We start from the raw sequence: 18,188 nt of genomic DNA on the forward strand, positions 1-18,188 counted from the left end.
CTAGATATCAAGCCGGTGGCAACTGAACAAACTGCTGATGCCACCAGCAGGCTGTGGGTAGGGTGGAGGCTCCAGGTGAGAGTTGCTCAGGAGCCTCACCTGTGGGGCTGAGACCGCAAGTAGAGGCTCCTTGTTTGTTGTTGAGCTATACTGGGACATCAGAAGTTGGCAGTTCTTTAGCTTTAATACAGTCATGGAAGCTGTTGCTCTCAGGTAGCAGTAACTGTTTAGCATTCATCCCCAACAGGTTGTGACCACAGAATACTATATCCGTCATTTACCAGGTGCCCAGCACTGTATCACCACTAGAATGGGAGCTCCATGAACGCAGACATCTTCCTCTTTAGCTCACTCTTGGAGCCCCCAAACCTGACACACTGCCTGACATAATAAATTCTCAAAATATTAACTCTTTGATATTGAATTCTCATATCAGCCTGCAAGGTAGATATTGTTATCCCCATATTCTAGATAAGGATACCTGGGCTTAGAGAGGGCACATTACCCAAAGTCATCAAGTTGTCTGTGACATGTCTCCATGCCACATTGCCTCAGATCACTATTTAAACCGAGAATTATCCAAGAATTCAGATTTTATAAACCCATTTGGGTGCTTCATGCTTTTCTGGTTGGCTTTCTAAATTCATCAGACTAATCTTCAAATTGAAAATTTTTCACTTCCCTTTGTGCTCTGCAAACATTCATCAGCCATTATGGAAAATGCCCAGTCTAATGGTTTCTCTGTCTTTGTCTTTCCAGAGGGATGCAATAAGTAGCATTTCTCAAAAGCATCTGATGACAACAAAATGTACTAAATTGTCTTAGATTGTTAGGAGTTATGGTTTGACTATCCTTCTAAAAATTAAACTAATATCTAAAGTAATTTATTTTATAGAATACAATAGGAACTCAGCAAATGTTTCTACTGCTATGCAGACAGGAATATTCATACAAATGTTTATTAAGAGTCCACTATGTTCAGAGTTTTCAACCTCTATAGTAGCCTACACTCAACTAGCCCCATATTGGAAAGGAAGAGGATAAATTAATGCATAGTAAGGTGTAATGACTTACAGGGCTTAACCCATTGTTCTTTCCCAAACATTCTTATATTTTAACAGAGCTGATGAATTAACCCACGGAAATTACTCTAATGGTAAAACAACAGACACAGTGACAGGTTAATGGAAGAAATATTTTCGTACTTTTCGATGCACATCAAAGCATTTTATATCTATTCATCCTCATATCCCCTTCCACGTGATATTGCAACTGAATAAAACATGAGAAATTTATCCACTAGCACTTACTGATGCCCTCTTTATGCCAGGAACTGTGCTAGTTGCTGGGGATCACAGGCAGAGAAGACATAATTCTTACCTTCAGGGACTGAGAACCCAGTGTAAAAGTGAGAAAAACAGTAATACCACATCGTGAGGAGTGCTACGGGCCAAGTAAATGCAGGGGCAACTAGGGCATGCTCTATCCAGCCACCCCTTGGACCACTTCTTGTCTTGGAGATTATGGATCAACTGAACTAACAGTTAGGACCTTGTATTGTCTAATTTTCTGTCATTTTCAATATTGAGAGTCGTTCTGGTCTTTCCATTTCCTGCATTTGCCAATTTTATTCGTGCTGTCACCAACAGCACAGCACCTAACAGGTAATTTCATTCAGGTTCTTAGCTGGTCATGTGTTATCAGTGCTAGTCTAACACAGGGAGACAATTCACTTTCAAAATAAAATATATGACTTTTTTGCCTTTAGTCATAATTACTGGAATTAACATCTGCCTACTAATTTATTATTCCTCTCTGATGCTTTTATGCCCAAAGTCCAGCAGTGTCTCCAGAATCTGCATTTAGCAATCAGTCGCAGATGTATGGTCTGCCTGTTGAATGAGCTGCAAGAACACTGAAAGAACAAAATTCTCCTCCCCTATACCCATTCCACCCTGTCCCCTATACTCTCCTTCCACATGTCTGACAATTCTGGAGTTGAAACTGCAGGAGAGTCACAATGACGATTTTCCACCTCAGCAGTAAAACCTTCCTAACATTCATAGAATTTTAGTAGATTCAGAACAGTTAGATAAATAGATAAAGATTATGTGTCCATATATACATGTATAGTTATATAAATTTACAAAAAATGTTCCTGATTAAAATATACACAGGATTGATGATTTCTCAATTTACAAATAAAAGGTGCCTTGTAGATGAATTACAAACCAGAAAAATTTTCAGTGTAGTGATGGGTGACTGGTAACCAATCTTTAAAATTATTTTTGAAGGTAATTTTAGCAGTGCTGTTCAAATGATGCTTTTTTAAAGATTGCTATTTTTCGGAGTGAAACGTACGTCAGGAGAGCAGAATAAAAGCCTAATAAAAACATATATGATTATAAATGAGATTTTCCAGTAAGTTGCTTTCCACTAGCTGAGGTGTTTGCCATTGTCCTTGAAAACCAAGGTTCCCAATGATCTGCTTGAAAAGTTAATGATATATTTCCTCATGACAAGGAGTCTGGATACAGGGAGTTATATAATTTTGTGGATTTTCAAATGTTCCTTTTAGCAGCCCCATGTTTTTAAAAGCACTCCTATTTCTAACAGTTTCACATATGCTGATTTTGACTCTATGATCTATATACACGTACACATACAGATGTTAAAAAGAGCATCTGTGTGGGCCAATTTCTCAAAAGCACAGTGAATTTCACGATTATCTCTAAGGAGGAGGTCAGAAATACACCACCTAGAGCTGCAGACTACCAATCTGGTCTGGGCCATCTGCAGCTCTTTGGAGCATCTCATTGTTGATGGAAAGACCTCTGTCTGGTGCCCACCGTGGTACTCAGTACTGGGTACTTCCTTAGTACAGCAGCCTGTGATGCCATTATACCTACGTCCAGATTTTCACAGCATGCAAGGCTATTTTGCCCCCGTTCATGCAACACACAATTTATAAAGATTATCTCAGAGGGCCAGAACTGGGAAGCTCGGGACCCGGAATCTACCTAGATCTGCCCATAACTACCCTGGGACCCTGGGCAAATCACTTCACCTTCCTTCACCTTGAGTTTCCTCACCTATAAATGAGAGAATTACAGCAGATTTTTTTTTCAAAGGTTCCGTATACCCCTAACAATCTGTATTTATAATGAAAACTCAAATTAAACATAGAAATCATTCTATGACCCAGCAATTTTACATATATATAAGTGTGTGTGTGTGATTTATGTACACAAACACACATAGAGACAGACAGACAGAGAGGCAAAGAGGGATCCAAACCTTGGGACGCCAGAATAAATAGAACCTATCAAGAAATAGCCACACATTGGGCTTGCCTGGTGGCGCAGTGGTTGAGAGTCTGCCTGCCGATGCAGGGGACACGGGTTCGTGCCCCGGTCCGGGAAGATCCCCCATGCCGCGGAGCGGCTGGGCCCGTGAGCCATGGCCGCTGAGCCTGCGCATCCGGAGCCTGTGCTCCGCAACGGGAGAGGCCACAACAGTGAGAGGCCTGCGTACCGCAAAAAACAAAACAAACAAAAAGAAATAGCAACACTTTTGTCGGTGGAGAAAAATAAAATTAGTATGCCACATTTTTCTGTTCTCTATGAAAAGATTCCTTCTGCCCCTCTTCTACCTACCACCCCCTAGGGATAGTGGATATTCCCTTTTGTCCTGATGCAGTAGACCCTGGCTTTGTTATAATGTTATGTGATGCCTATGACTGATTTTGGGTTCAGTTGATTTAAGACTTTCACACCAGCAGCTCTAGGTATTAAAATTTTCATAATCATGGAGATTTATTCTTCTGGTGCTATTTGGTTGGCATGTCATAGATTTGCAGTTCAAACAAACAAACAAACTTCTATATTGAGTTAGACGCCTAGGTAATATGCTTCCACTTTACATCAAAAATGTTATGTCTCACATATTGAACATACTCTCAGCAGGTATTCCAATAGTTATGGAGGAAGGGTCAGACATTGGTTGGGAACGGTGTTCTTACATTTCCCACAACTTGTTATGTTGTCCACCTGGATCAAGTTAGAATCTAGTCTTCAAGACAGGGCTTTTCTTGGATAGGTTTTAGGTTGTTTTCTTATCTCAATCTCTCCAAATGACAGCTGTGAAGAGTGTAGAACAATTGGAATCTAGGTGGAACCAGTGTCTAAAGAGTTTTTTCTTTAATGAATAGTTTTCTGAAATCATCTTCTTCATTCATTCATCAACTCAACAAATATTTATTGAGCTCCTGGTACATGTCAGGCACTGTTGTAGGCACTGGGGATTCAGGGGTGAACAAAAATGGGCCAGGCCGTTGTCCTCATAGAGCTTGCCTTCTAGTGATTTCTTAGAATAACTCATAGGATTGAAAAGACACCCAGGTGCTTATGATGACAGAGATGATGACTGACAAGCTCTTTCAGAAGACCTTCCATGATCTTCCATGACTCTCCTATCTAAGCCAAGTGCCTTCCTCTGTGCTCCCAGGACACCCTGAGCACATCTTAGCTGCTTGGGGCAGCCATTATTCCAACAGCTTGTGTTCGTATCCCAGCTCTGCCACTCACCACCTGGGGCCAGTTCACTCAACCCTTCTGAGCTTAATAACAGTAGCTAATCCTTACTGAGCACCTACTGTGTGCCAGGCACTCTGTTAAGTGTGTTACATAAATCATCTCATTGAATCCTCCCACCAACCCTAACAAGATAGATCCTATTGCTATTACTCTTCTCTGACAAGAAAACTGAAGCCCAGCAAAGTTCAGTAACCTACCCAAGGTCATTCATGTGGTTAATAAGTGACAGAACCCAGGAAGTCCGCCTGGAACATAGTAAGGGCCCAACAAATATTAGCCTCCTCAGGGCGAGGAGTAGGGGCAGGCAACTGAGGTGGGTCACGAAGAGTGCAGTGTCAGATCCTGTCTTTATTTAAAATTCTGATGTTTTGTTCATCATGGGGTTTTTTTGTATTTATGCTGATTTTTAAAAACATTGCATTAAGATATTATTTGTCTTGATTACTGAGTTTGGGGCACCCACTTGAATTTTGTACGCAAGGCGAGTCTCTCTCTAACCTCACTCTAGTCCCAGTATCATTAGCATCACCTTTGAAGGGGGATTACCTGTATTTGTTGATCACCCCTGGTAAACTCAGAGATGTTTACAAATTGTCTTGTGTCCATAAAGCCTAGTAAAGAGTTGGCACACACTAGTTGTTCAATAAATATCTGTTGCACCAAACTTTCTGCTCCACAATTATTCAAAAAAAGAAGAATTTCCATTCAGGCAGAAAAAAGAAGTAGATGACCTCTTCAATCTCCATAAAGTCCAATTAGTCCAGTGTGTATCACTGTTGGCAGTATTACCGTTAATATTATTTACACATCAACCATGGCTATCAGGTATTGAGTATCTACCAGTACCAAACACTTGATGCACCTCATTGCAAATTCTCACCGCAGAGCTGGAAACTGAGGCTCAGCAACGTGGAACCACTTGCCCAGGACCATACAGCTAGTGAGTGACAGTCAGCATCAAGCCCAGGTCTGTGTGAGTCCAGACCTGGGCTCTTTCCATTCAGCCATCTCTTTCTACTGCAGATCACAGTCAGTGGTGGTGATGTGAAAAAGGCATGACCATGGTCAAAAAGAAGGGAGTGGGCAAGTGAAAAAGGTGGTAAAGGTATACAAAGAAAAGATATGCCCACACCTGCACACCCAAAGGGGAGGGGTGCTGCCAGGCCCTTGCATGTGACTGTGCAGGGCCATCCCTGCTGAGAGCAGTGATGTTGTTGGGGAGATTATCCCATCCGTGGTGTGACCTTGACCTGTACCCACTTGAAGAAGCAAATCCAGGCCCTGCCTTTGTGTCTCAAATAAGGAAATGAGTCACCTGTTTGTCTTCCTGACCTGCCCCCTTTCAGGTGAATTAAGTTGTCCATCTGACCAGGTGGCAAGAAGTCCATACTGTTGGCCAGCTGGTGATGGGGACTCCAGACAAGAAACAGTGAAGCCAATAGCACTCAGCATCTTGTCCTTTGTCCCCCCCAGATTACAATGGGTCAGCATAAGTGTTTAAGATCCTACTCTGATTTCCACCATAAATGACATGGTACTATTTTCTAAAGTGTATTTCTTAAAACATCAGTGCTATGGGATTCTGTGGTTAAGTCAGGGTGAGTAGGCTTTTCTCAGTATTTTGCAGAGCCTTCAAAAGGCTATTGTGGTGGTGAGTCTCTAAAGAGGTATATCACAGGCAGCATTTCTCATATCCACTCGGCCAGAGCACTCCCTTTCATGCAGCACCTCCCAAGATTGGCATTTTGTGGGATGCACTTCGGGAAACAACATGCCAGAATCCTTAAAATGGTCTCTCATTAGTAAGTGCCAAGAGAGTGAAACCTTGGGAAATGATTCTTAAACAATAAAAATGGTGATGTCTTTTTTTTTCCTTTCTCACTATAAATACGAAAATCATATAACTAGACTAAAGAAAGATTTTGAAAATAGAAATGTCACACTATATTCACAATTTGAGAAGATTCCCTTCTTGTCTTTTCCATATCTATACATCTCCAAATGTGTTTCCACATGCCTGTGTATCCAGCACTTAAAATGTGTAGACACATGCTAAATGCGCTGCATGTCGTCTCATTTAATCCTCACAATAACTCTGAGTCAGCAAATAGGACCCCCAAGTTAGAGCTTAGGAAATTGAGGCTCAGAGGGTTTAAGTGACTTTCCAAAGTTGCAGAGCAAGGAAGTGACTGAACCATTATTTTAACAGAGTTATTTCTGACTCCATAGCCTATGTGTTTAAGCACTGAAATGGTGAAATAGTTATCTTCTAACCTCTACGAAAGTATTTGTCCTGAATTTACTACCAGGGAGTTTATCGTATCTTGGATCATCATACAGGTCAGTTCTAAGTTGAATGATAAAAGAACATTCTGGAACTGTTCCCGCTTTTTATATGTCCTTGCCTCCCTTCTCTGACTTTCAGTAAAAGTCACAGGGCTTCACATCAAGTAATCCCAAATGCAGGACCACACTGTTTTCTGTTTTATGGCTCGATAATCTCCTCCGTTGTAAATACATTCAGAAATGATTGTGGCTTTTTCTTGAAGCCTCAACATTTTTTTTTAAAGTGATTTATTTTGATAGCACTTTAGCCTCATGATTTCAAATATTAAGTTACTTGGTTGAGGCGGTCTTATATTTTCCCATAAATGTGTTTATGTCACCGCACAGACTGAGAAATTTCATTCCAGGGTTTGTTTTTTTTTCTTTTTTCATTTGATTTCATGCAGGAGGAGAACTGAATTCTTCAAACTTGTCAGTAAAGGAGAATATGATTGGAACATCAAAAAACATCGTGATATATTTCGGTAAGAAACAGCTCTTGTTTATGTGTTTCTTCATTATTTGACGATTTAGCCATGCTTTTCTGACAGTGCTAAAAGCACACAAGTAGTTTTTAAAGTAACAAAGCTTACATTCAAAACGTTCAGAAATTAGTTGAATAATTAGAGAATGTGTCTTTTCGTTTTCTAATTTATTTTATTTTGCCTCCTCTCCATAAATTTGCCTTCAAAATTAGAAAATGATGTTTGAATTTGTCCCGTTTCAGCAGGCATGCAAATTGCAGGAGAGGGGGGATTTTTGAACCTCCGGAAACAGTTACACAGAACAAAGGAAAGTGAGAGTTAGTTTGGGGGTTTTTTTAGAGACAATAGACATTGTAGATAGAAAACCAATCAAAAGATTTTGGTGCTGGAAATAAGGAATCTGTTCTAGACTTTTCACAGGACTTCTTCCCAGTTGTTTAGAAAAGACAGCAGCAAACCATCATTTTTATGTGGCACAGTTTAACCACCTGATTGCAGCCACTCCAGCTGGTTGGGCACTATTCCTCTTTCTCTCATACCCTGTCCTTCCACTGTCCCCATCTCACCCATCCCCAGACTTTCTGGTGAATTAGTCCTGTTCCAGATTTATTAAGCATTTCTGGGAAAGCTTGTGAGCTTTCTGGGCTTCTGGGCACAGTGTGTCTGCTCCACAGCCAGGCGACCACTGGCATCGCCCCCAGTGAGATCCCTACCCCAGCCCTGGCCCGCATGCACGTGCAAGACCTCCGCCTCCATCTGAGAACACAGAGCCCTGCCTGCCGCTTCCCTCTTCTCACTCTCTCACCAGAGGGCACTCTACTTCTCCCCTCTCTGCATTACTATTTCTCTGTTAGCTTTTTTTTTTTTTTTTTTTTTTTTGAGGAATTAAAGACAACTGTGCTTGTCTTACAAATCAAGATCTGTTATCTTTACAGACTTTTCTGCATCCTTTCCGGTGGGGTAGCAGGGGCAGGGGGCTGGTGATGGGTGAGGGTGGGAAGGACCCTTCCTGTCTTCAACACTAGCATCTCTGCTTGTGTCCTATTCCAGTCCCTCCACCTCCCTGCCCCACCCCGACCCCTGACCTTGCTGTGTCAATTATACTCCTTTGGCTTGCATTTTCAAAAGCTGACTTCTTTTTCCCCCCAGCATGACCTCTCTAAGTCTAAAAAATATGCTTCCATCTCCTCAGTAAAAAAAAAAAAAAAAAAAAAATCCCTAAAATCTGCCTCCTTCTTAAAGTCCAATCGTAATTTTCTTCTCTCCCTCAATTCCACACTTCACTCACACTCCTTCTAACCTCTTACAAGGCAATTTCTTTCTTTTTAAATCATTTTTAATCCCACAAGTAACGACAGGAATATATTTTTCTGAAACAAAGTAAAATTACAGATAACCCCCCAGTTCTTTGAGCATCATTCCCAATTCCCATACTGTGCATAGCTTTGCTCTGTTAGCAATTCCTTGTTTCTTTTCAGACTATTGTCAGAGCATTTCCATACATGTGTACCCATGGGAAACATACTGTTTAGTGTAGATTTGTTTGTTTGTTCGTTTTAACATAAATTATATATTTACATGTCAATCTGAACTCACTTGTTCACTCAGCTGTATGCCTTGGAATTCTTTCCATGTCCATACCAGTATCATCTTTGATTGTTGCATAGTATTCCAAAGTATGAAGTTACCACAGAGTATTTAGTATTTAGAGTGAATTCCTCCACTGAGGAATTTAGTTGCTGAAATGTAATTTCTGTGCATTTTGAAAGTCACCGGTCACCTCCTAAGGATCAGATCCTACAGCCTTTGTTCTCTTCAGCTTCCTCCATCTCTTCGCAGCCCTAACTGTGTTGGCCTTTCCTTTCTTAAAACTTTTCCCTGCCTTGGCTTCCGCAAAGCCCATGCTCTTCTGTATTTTCTACTTTCTTCTGACTTTTTCTTCTCCTATTTGTGCTTCTCTAGTCCTTCCTCCTCCCCACTGCCCCCTAAATGTAATCGTCCCTCAAGGAATTCTTCTCTTTTTCCTCAGCATCCTCACAAATGGTCCCACCGGGTTTCTTGGGTCTGGCCTCCCTCCTGAGCACAACTCGTAAAATGCCAGCACTCGTTCCATGTCTCCACCTGAGTGTTTTCCCACAGACGTTTTCAAATTCTTCGGCAGGGAACCCCACATGTAAGAAAATCTTATTTAGAAGCACAGTACATAAAGCAGAGGTGAGATGCTTCAGGAACTCTCCTCTTCCCCCAGCTCTGCCCTCCCCCGCCCCTGCAATTTCACAGCTGGACTCTGACCATGTGCACATTGCGGGCAGCTGGCGGGGCTCAGGGGGAGCACTGTCTTAGAGAATTTTGAAATAGTAATAAAACCAACTAAAAGTTGGTCTGCTTTTTATCATCACCATGTGCCTGCAATCTAAACAATGTCAACAATGAGACACTCCTCCCAGAGAAAAATCTTTTGTTGGAATAAATTCTAAACAACGGCTGAGATTACTGTTGAGTATCAAAATAATTGCTATGAAAGCTTCAAATTAGCACAGTATTACTTATCCTTTCATTGTGCATCTATCATACATGTAAGTTAATTCCAAGAACGTCCAGTTATTCCGTCAGCCCCTGGCACAGGTGGACTCCGGACACATTTTCAGGAGTAAGTTGCTAACGGTTCGGAACTTTCTGCACTCACTCCAGATGCAGTTTGTGTCTCCAACCTCTGAGAACATCACCTTTCTGCTTTTAAACCATGTATTCAGAATAAACAATGATAGCTCGGTGACGTTAAAGATAAAGAAACAGAACCTGAGTTACTTCCGTTCTGTCATTTTATGTTGACCATTTGGGGTCTGTATTTGTGTTCAAAATTTAAAACAGTGAAACAGAGTGCAGACTGCGAGGTGTAATCTTTTTGTATGGTAAGCATAAAATTCAGTTCATACGTGTAATCTTTTACTGAATTTGGATATATCTTTTAAATTACAGTGTATTCCTTTTGAGTTGTTAATGCTTTTAACAAGTAGAGAAAAACAAGAAAATAGTAATTATCGCAAGATAGTTATCCAAATAATTTTGGCTCCTAGAGGAGGAGAGGCATGATAACAAGGAGCTGCTGCGAGTCTCAGATACACTAGGAACACACCATCCCCTTCCCGCCCCACAGAGGACATTCCTGACCGTTCATTCCTACAGTCGCACTAAGCAGATTGCACCACCTAGCTCTAAAATGCACTAGAGTTGTGCAGACCTCAGGACTCAAACAGTTGCTACAAACTCCCTCCCTGCTCTCATATTTTAGAGAAGGCCTTTCAAGTACAGAGGCTTGATCTAAAAAATAAGGTAAAACTGCCCATTCGCCTCCTTCTGTTCATTCTTCCTGTGCAAGCTCCCAACCCTATCCTTGACTTTCTTTCCCCTCTCCCCTCCTTTGTTTTATGACCTTATCAATTTATGCTTTCCTACTGTCTCTCTGCTTCCATTCTCTACTTCTTTAAACTATTTCCACATCTACTACCTAAAGTTCTCTCCTTGAAGCTCTGGCCAGGTTCCTCCTATGTCCCCAACCTTCATTGACTCCCCACACCAATTGGATAAAGGTTTCAGACACTCCACCGTCCTCCCTCCCAGTCTTTTTCAGTCTTCCTTCTCTGTACAGACTTTCTGCTCCACTGCAGAGTATTCATTGAAAGTAGAGGCTCTTCTGTCAGACTATATGGATCCTAATCCTAGCTTTGATAGCTCCTAGCAGTGTAACCTCAGGCAAGGTACCCGACCTCTCTGATCCAGGAATGCAAAGCACTATTTGCTTTGTAAAATGGAGATAATAATAGTATCCCTACCTCATATAGAAACTATGTAAATCACCCTCTAATGCCTCTTCAATAAATGGTAGCTATTAGAATTCTCATCATCAGAGCACCTAGCAGATACTCAATAAATTTGTTGATTGACTGATTAATGTTGATATGAATTTGAGAAGTAAGTTGCAAATTATCAAGCAGATGGAACTTAAGTAATTATCCAACTATGGTACAAGTAGGCAGCCTCACAGAGATTATTTCCTATCCGGGAGAGAGACTACAAAGTCTAATGCATTACCTACAGTCATGTCCCTCTCTGGTACCAGCAGAACCTAAAATGAGAATCACTGGAGTTTAGCAAGAGGGGCTCTGGCAGCTTTGCGATAAGCACAGAATCCTGAATCCTTTACGCACTTTGGGAAAGTTACTTAATCTCTCCATGCTGCCATTGACCTCTCTGTAAAATAGAAATAACAGCATCTTGTGATGAGGAGTCATTTAGTTAGTAGGTAGTTAGTAGGTAGTTGGTAACGCACTTAGTACAGAGGCAGGCACATGTAAGCACTGTAGAAGTGCTTGTCCCAAAAGATGAAGCACGAAGAATAGACTGATGTGTCTCTTTGCACAGGGCTTAGCACAGGAGTGTTTGGAATTAGACGGTGTCTGATTCCTAGAGGGCTGCTCATGCTGGCACTGCCTGGTTGTGCCTTGAATGACCTGTTGTTATTTGCCGGTCTGCCTTGTTCCCTGGAGGGTTTCCTGGAGAAGTTACACAAACCCTACCACCATCCAGGCATGCCCTGCCATCTGGGAAGCAGACATGTTTCCAAGGCAGTAGAATCCAGCAGGGTATGAAATGTTAACACCTGACATCAGGGCAGCAGCCCTCTGACCTTTGACAACACACTCCTTTCTTCCAAAAGGAGTTAGCCAAGATGTGGTTTCCCAGCTCAGATCCTTCGTTAGTTTTCATCACGCGCTGCTGGTTTTAGTAAAAGAAAGCAGATTTTGGACAAAGAGTGTGCCTGATTTTTCCCTTCTCACCACATCCAATTAGAAATACAAGAGCTATCTACAATTTGAATTGTTCCCCGTTTTTTATATCCAGGTTTCAATGTGGATTCTAGATTTCTAAACCAATAGAAATCTGCCCCTCAAAAATCTGCTTCAGGTATTTCCTGTGCTTTCTTATGGGCTCAAATTAATGAAAGCTGTAGCTGAATATGTTTCTTCTTCGTAATGCTTATAAAACATGGTTGTAGCCAGGTAGTAAACTGGAGTCAAACTGTGTGGTTCTCCTCTGTAAATCTTAAGTGCAGGAGACACACATACACTATTGATACTATGTATAAAATAGACAGCTGATGGGACCATACTGTATAGCCCAGGGAACTCTACTTAATGCACTGTGGTGTCCTAAGTGGGAGGGGATATACGTATATGTATGGCTGATTCATTTTGCTGTGCAGTAGAAGCTAACACAACATTGTAAAGCAACTGTACTCCAATAAAAATTTTAAAAAAAGAAAGAAAGAAAGAAAGAAAATTCAGGAGCCCCTAACGGGGCATGTGGTTTGCCTTTTTGGTGTGGGTTTTCTTCCGTCCCTATCAATCAGTGATACATTGGTAAACAGGTTTATGAGCTATGTATAGAGTATTATATACTGATTCCCTTGCTGAGAGTTAAAAATAAAAAGCATCGTCCATTACAAATTATTTTAAGCAGAGCTTGCTTGGTTCAGGTATAGAGAAAGCAGTGCTTGGCTTTCCTTGATCTGCCGCAGGCAAAACAAAAGGGCCACCGAGAGTGTGTGCGAGCTTTGTCTTCCGAAGTAGTGCGGCTGCGTGATGGAGGTGCTAAACATGGGTCTATCAACAGTGCTGCCCTTGTTGAGGAAAAGATGTAAGCTGGCCGCGGTCCCATTTTATTTATGTATGTATCTAGGACGGGTTTGTTTAGGAATGCAACAAAAGATTATTCAGGCTGTTTTGTTTGGTTCTGTTTTTCAGATCAATGTTAATGACAGCCTGTGACCTTGGAGCCGTGACCAAACCGTGGGAGATCTCCAGACAGGCGAGTGGTGATTAATGACAGGGCTCCGCCGAGGAGGGACTGGGGGGGACAGTATTCCCAGAGCCCTGTCTACCAGGCACTGAAACCTGAGTTAATTTGCATCAGTATTAACGTGGTGTAAAAAATAGGAGGAGGTTTAGGGCGACGGTTTATTGCCTAGACTTTCTTTATCGTGCTTCCACTGAGAAATAATATTTCTGACTCTGTAAGATTTTTTTTAATGCACTAAATCCAAATAACACCTTGACCATTTCTTAAGGCAGGAGTTTCATACGTAGTGTTCTTGAATAGGTAACCGTGTTTTAGTACAAGGTCCAGTTTTTTACATGTGAAGAAAAAAAAAAAAAGGATAAAAAGGATTTTCTTTTTCTTTGAAGTCTATTTAGAGATCAGAGGGCTCTTTGGCCAAAATGTGTAGTATCTAATTTAATTTGTATCCCAAATTTAATGCCTTTACCACCTCTGGTTTCACTGCCCAAAAGTGTTAGTTCTAGAGCTAGAATAGTTTTTAATCCCATAACTACCCAACTAAAGATCCTTTATTACCTTGATAGTATTTGGTTAATAGCTCTTTTGGTTTTATGAGGCACCTACTGGATGGGCTGTGGGGTCTAAAATGATAACTTGGTATCCTGAGACTTGACATTTAAGGGAAAATAAGATACATTCATATAGCAATAAAAAACTAATATTTATTGACTAAATAACCAATGTTAAATGACTGCTTTATAAGTATTATATCATTTAATCCTCAAAAATCCTCTGAGGTGGGTATTGTGACTGTAGTGGGCTGAATAATGGCAACCCAAAGATATCAGGTCCTAATCCCTGGAACCTGTAAATGGTTTTTCCTTAGAAGGAAAAAGGGTCTTTGCAGATGTGATTAAGTTAAGGGCCACCTTTATCATTATCATCATCATTATCCAGGTAGGCCTTAAATTCAATCACAAGTGTCCTTATAAGAGAGAGGCACAGGGAGGTGGCACATTCAGAAGAGGAGAAGGTGTGTGAAGACAAGGCAGAGATTGGAGTGATGTGGCCACAGGCAGAAGGATGCTGGCAGCCACCAGAAACTGAAAGAGGCAAAGTACAGATTCTCCCCTGGAGCCTCCAGAGGGAACATGGCCCTACCAACACCTTGATTTCTGTCCAGTGAAGTGATATTGAACTCCTGGCCTCCAGAACTTTGAGAGGATACATTTCTGTTGCTTTAAGCCACCAAATTTGTGGTAATTTATGACAGCACTAGGAAACTAATACAGTGATTATTCCTATTTCACCAATGGGAAAAATGAGGCTTAGAAAGGATACGTAGCCTGAGGCATATAGCTGGTAAGTGGTGGAGGAGGAATTCAAATCCTAGCAGATGAGATTCCAAAGCCTTCATTCTTAGTGTTTTATGCTTTCTTACACAGGAGGCACTAATCAGCATTTTTAAATGATGCAAGTGTGTTGGCAGAATGGGCTATGTTATCACTAAGCTCAAAATCTCAGTGTTTTAAACTAACACATCACCTGGAGACATGTGCCTCTGGGCATGGCTGGCGCCTCTGTCCTCATCCTGGACTGGGGCTGAGGGAGCAGCTACTGTCTGGATCGTTCCAGCAGAGGCCCGGGTGGGTCTTACACTGGAAGTTAAATGCTGTCCGCCCCCCTACAATTCATTGGCCAGAACTTGGTCACATGATCTCACCCAGCCAGGAAGTGCCCATCCTTTCATGTGCCCAGAAAATAGAAAGCCAGAAATAGTTGGTGAAAACATGACTACCACTGTTTGCCCTTCTAATCACCAAAAATGTGATTCACTCTCCTTCCTCCAGGCAAAATATACTCACCGCCCCCCTCCCCACCACCACCTCCAAGGGAGTTGACCCAAATATCCCATCAGTCGTGATATTAAGCTGGAAGTCCAGGATCTCTGGATGATATGTGCTAATCTCTACAGCAGGTCTGTAAAGATTAAACTAAAGATGAACTAAAGACCCACACACACCCAAAATGTAGCACATAACACCCACTCCACAAAATATTCATTATGACAGTCCCATTTAGAAAGGGAAGAGATGGCAATATTTGGCAGTTAGGGGTCCACAGCAATTCCAAAATCCCACTGGGCATTCTCTGGGAGGGCCTTCTACTCTGTGGTAGGCCCTGATTCTCAGGGAGATGCTGCCCAATTCAATATTTTCCATGGCCTTTAGATCCACCCTAGGAAATTATTCCTTTTCCATTATCCTCCTTGGCTAGATTCAAAGGCCAAGCAGCTTTCTCAGCCTGCTTCCCCCCTAAAGAAGTTTGAAGGCCCAAGGCTTGTTTTAAGTTTTAAATAGTCAAAGGCTTGTGGGTTTTTTTGGCACATTTAGTCACCTTCTTAGGTCTTTGATTCCAGTCACTTCCATTTGCTAATAACCACATCCACAGTTAGATTCTATACAACCTTCTTAGATCTACTGTATTTCTTTGCTTCCTTATATTCAGGAACAAGGAAATACAGCAGACATACATCTTTCTTCCTCTCTCAACAGTTAATTCCTAGTATTTGGGGCCTAGTATTTGGCACCAGTGAGGAAACCATGTAGTTAAATCATTTTTCTGGGCCATTTTGTCTAACTAAAAGGAGGTTGTGTGTGCCACCTAATTCATTCATAGTTGTTAACTATGTGTTACTGGCCACATCTTCCATTTGATTCTTGTTGCAAGGCTGAGTCTTGATCAGCCTTTGTCATTCAAAGTGTATCTCAATTTTTATTTTCACAGTTTGGGATTAAGAAGCAGCTTCATATTCTATCCCTACAAGATCCTGAATTTGTAACTTTCTCTATTCCCTTTCATTCCTAGTTATAGACCTGCCAACCCTTTTCTGAGCTCACTTCTTTCAATACCTAGCAAAACAGTCAACAGCAACCATCACATGCTATTAACTTTGTTTTCCAGTCTCTTCCCCTAAGGCTATAAATTCATTGGGTACATTGTTTGCTTTATTTCCATGAGAACTGTACAAAATATTTTGCCACTGTGTAACATGGATCATCATCCTCATAGCTTCTAACAACCTCACTGTTTTATAAATACCTGGCCCCCAAGCCAATGCCACATATTTTAGGGTCTTTCTTTTCTTCCTTCCTTTCCCTTTCTCTCTCCCTTCCTTCCCTTCCTTTCTGTTTAATAGCACTACCTCACTTCCATACCAATTTTTGTTAGTCAGGGCTAAGCTAGGCTTTGCTGCAGTAACAAATATAATCTCAAGTCTTAGTTGCTTAGCACAAATGAAAGTTTATGTCTTTCTCACATCACAGTTCAGTGCAGGTGGTGCAGTTTTCCTATAGACTCTCCTCCAACGAATAGCTCTCTTCCAGTGCCTTGGTTTTCGTTTTAGTATGACATGCTTGAAGTTACATAAAGCAGGTTATGGTGAAGGATTTGTGTGGTTACATTGCTTATTTCTACATCTCTGCCCACCCTTCCCTTCCCCAGTGTGGAAAGGCCTCCCTTACAGTACAGTTTGGGAATAAACTGCAGAGAATATGTAAGTGGCTCTTCCAGGTAGTGGGGAAAAGTGTAGTATTGAGAGTGGCCCCTGTGATAGGGGTGGAAGGTAGTGGAGAGTAGGAGAAAGGGTAACTGGAGGAAAAATAAAGAAGATTAGAAAGGGGGTAGATGAGGGATGATCTGCCAGGGCCTTCAGAACCCCAGTGAAATGCATGTCACAACGAAAGGAGCAGCAGCCCATGTGGGAGCCAGAAAGTGACCAAAGTACTTGAAAGGAAAAAAGTTTCCGCATTGAGATTATAGAACGAAGAGGCCCAATGGCCACTTGTAGGTGGTCTTCTCGGTCATTGATATAAATATTATTTTATTTTTAGGATTTGAACTTCTGCCGACCAGTGCAGAAACTCATGAGGTCAGGGAAATAAAACACAAAACCATCTTTTTCCAAATGTTTCCATCAGAAATCTTGTCACAACTCTAAACTGTAGATCTCATTTGTGTTTGTATCTGAATTGAATAGGTTAGGTATTTTCAAAACCTTACTCACTTCTAATAGGATTTTAGGAAACAGTTAGACAAAAACAGTAGAAACTTATTTTAAGAATAGAAATATATTTCCAATTTCCTGGATGTTGATTTTTTTTAAATTCCCTTTCAAAATGTGTTTCCATTGGTATATATTTCACTTTGCCTTCCTCACACACATGACTCTAAGCATGTGGGTTTCCCCAGTCAGCCCCCAAGGCCTGATTAGCATCTCAATTTCCTTTTTTAATAAAAAATTCAATCAGGAGCCACTTAATAGTCCTGATTGGGATTTTAAGTACAAATGAAACAGTTGTACAAGTTGAGCTGTGAAAGAAGCTCAGGGGAAATACCCAAGACCACTTTAGAAAGCTCAAGGAAAAGGATTTTGTTTTAATTTCTTTGCTTTCCAGGAGCTACTGACCTCTGCAGGACTCCCACCTTGGGGTGACCTCATATGCACACGTGCATTCTTTAGTGCAAAAGATCCACCTCAGAGGATTCTGAGGGAGAGTTATGGGAACTGAATAATGAGGCCAGGTCCTTAGGGGACCATTTCTTCTCAAAAGGAAGGCCAGAGACCAATGAGAGAGGCCTGGAGTGCTAAAGTGAAAGGCAGTGGCAGAGACTGAAGAGAGACAAGTGAACCAGGTCCTAGAAAGATTGAGTCAGTTCCAACTGGTTTTATGCTGTTGAATTTTTAAAATGTTTAAAATCTGAACTAGCCATTCTATTTTTTAATAAATGACTGCATACTTGCTACTCTCAGATGTGTGTGTGGGTGTTAGATGTTGTTAAGTTTTGGCAATGGTTACCAGTTATGGTTGACAAATCTCCTGAGAGATATACTTTAGGTAAATTATCTTGATTCTCTGCACTTGACCAAAATTAAACCACTCTA

General features: G+C 41.3%; 2 protein-coding genes across 4 annotated transcripts in view; one reads left to right on the plus strand and one right to left on the minus strand.

The window, feature by feature from the left end:
* The window catches only part of PDE11A (phosphodiesterase 11A), a 415,741-nt gene that overhangs the window by 364,049 nt on the left and 33,504 nt on the right, over nt 1–18,188 (plus strand). For both annotated transcript variants that reach the window (XM_029225505.1, XM_029225506.1), the window contains 2 exons: nt 7,328–7,405; nt 13,210–13,273. In XM_029225505.1, coding sequence (XP_029081338.1) covers nt 7,328–7,405; nt 13,210–13,273 — 142 coding nt within the window. The remainder of the gene's footprint in view (nt 1–7,327; nt 7,406–13,209; nt 13,274–18,188) is intronic.
* Nucleotides 1–18,188, minus strand: part of AGPS (alkylglycerone phosphate synthase) — a 280,454-nt gene that overhangs the window by 14,018 nt on the left and 248,248 nt on the right. The window lies entirely within an intron of this gene.

The sequence above is a fragment of the Monodon monoceros genome, unplaced genomic scaffold, assembly GCF_005190385.1.
Source record: "Monodon monoceros isolate NGI ecotype Baffin Bay Population unplaced genomic scaffold, NGI_Narwhal_1 Super_Scaffold_16, whole genome shotgun sequence".
NCBI lineage: Eukaryota > Metazoa > Chordata > Mammalia > Artiodactyla > Monodontidae > Monodon > Monodon monoceros.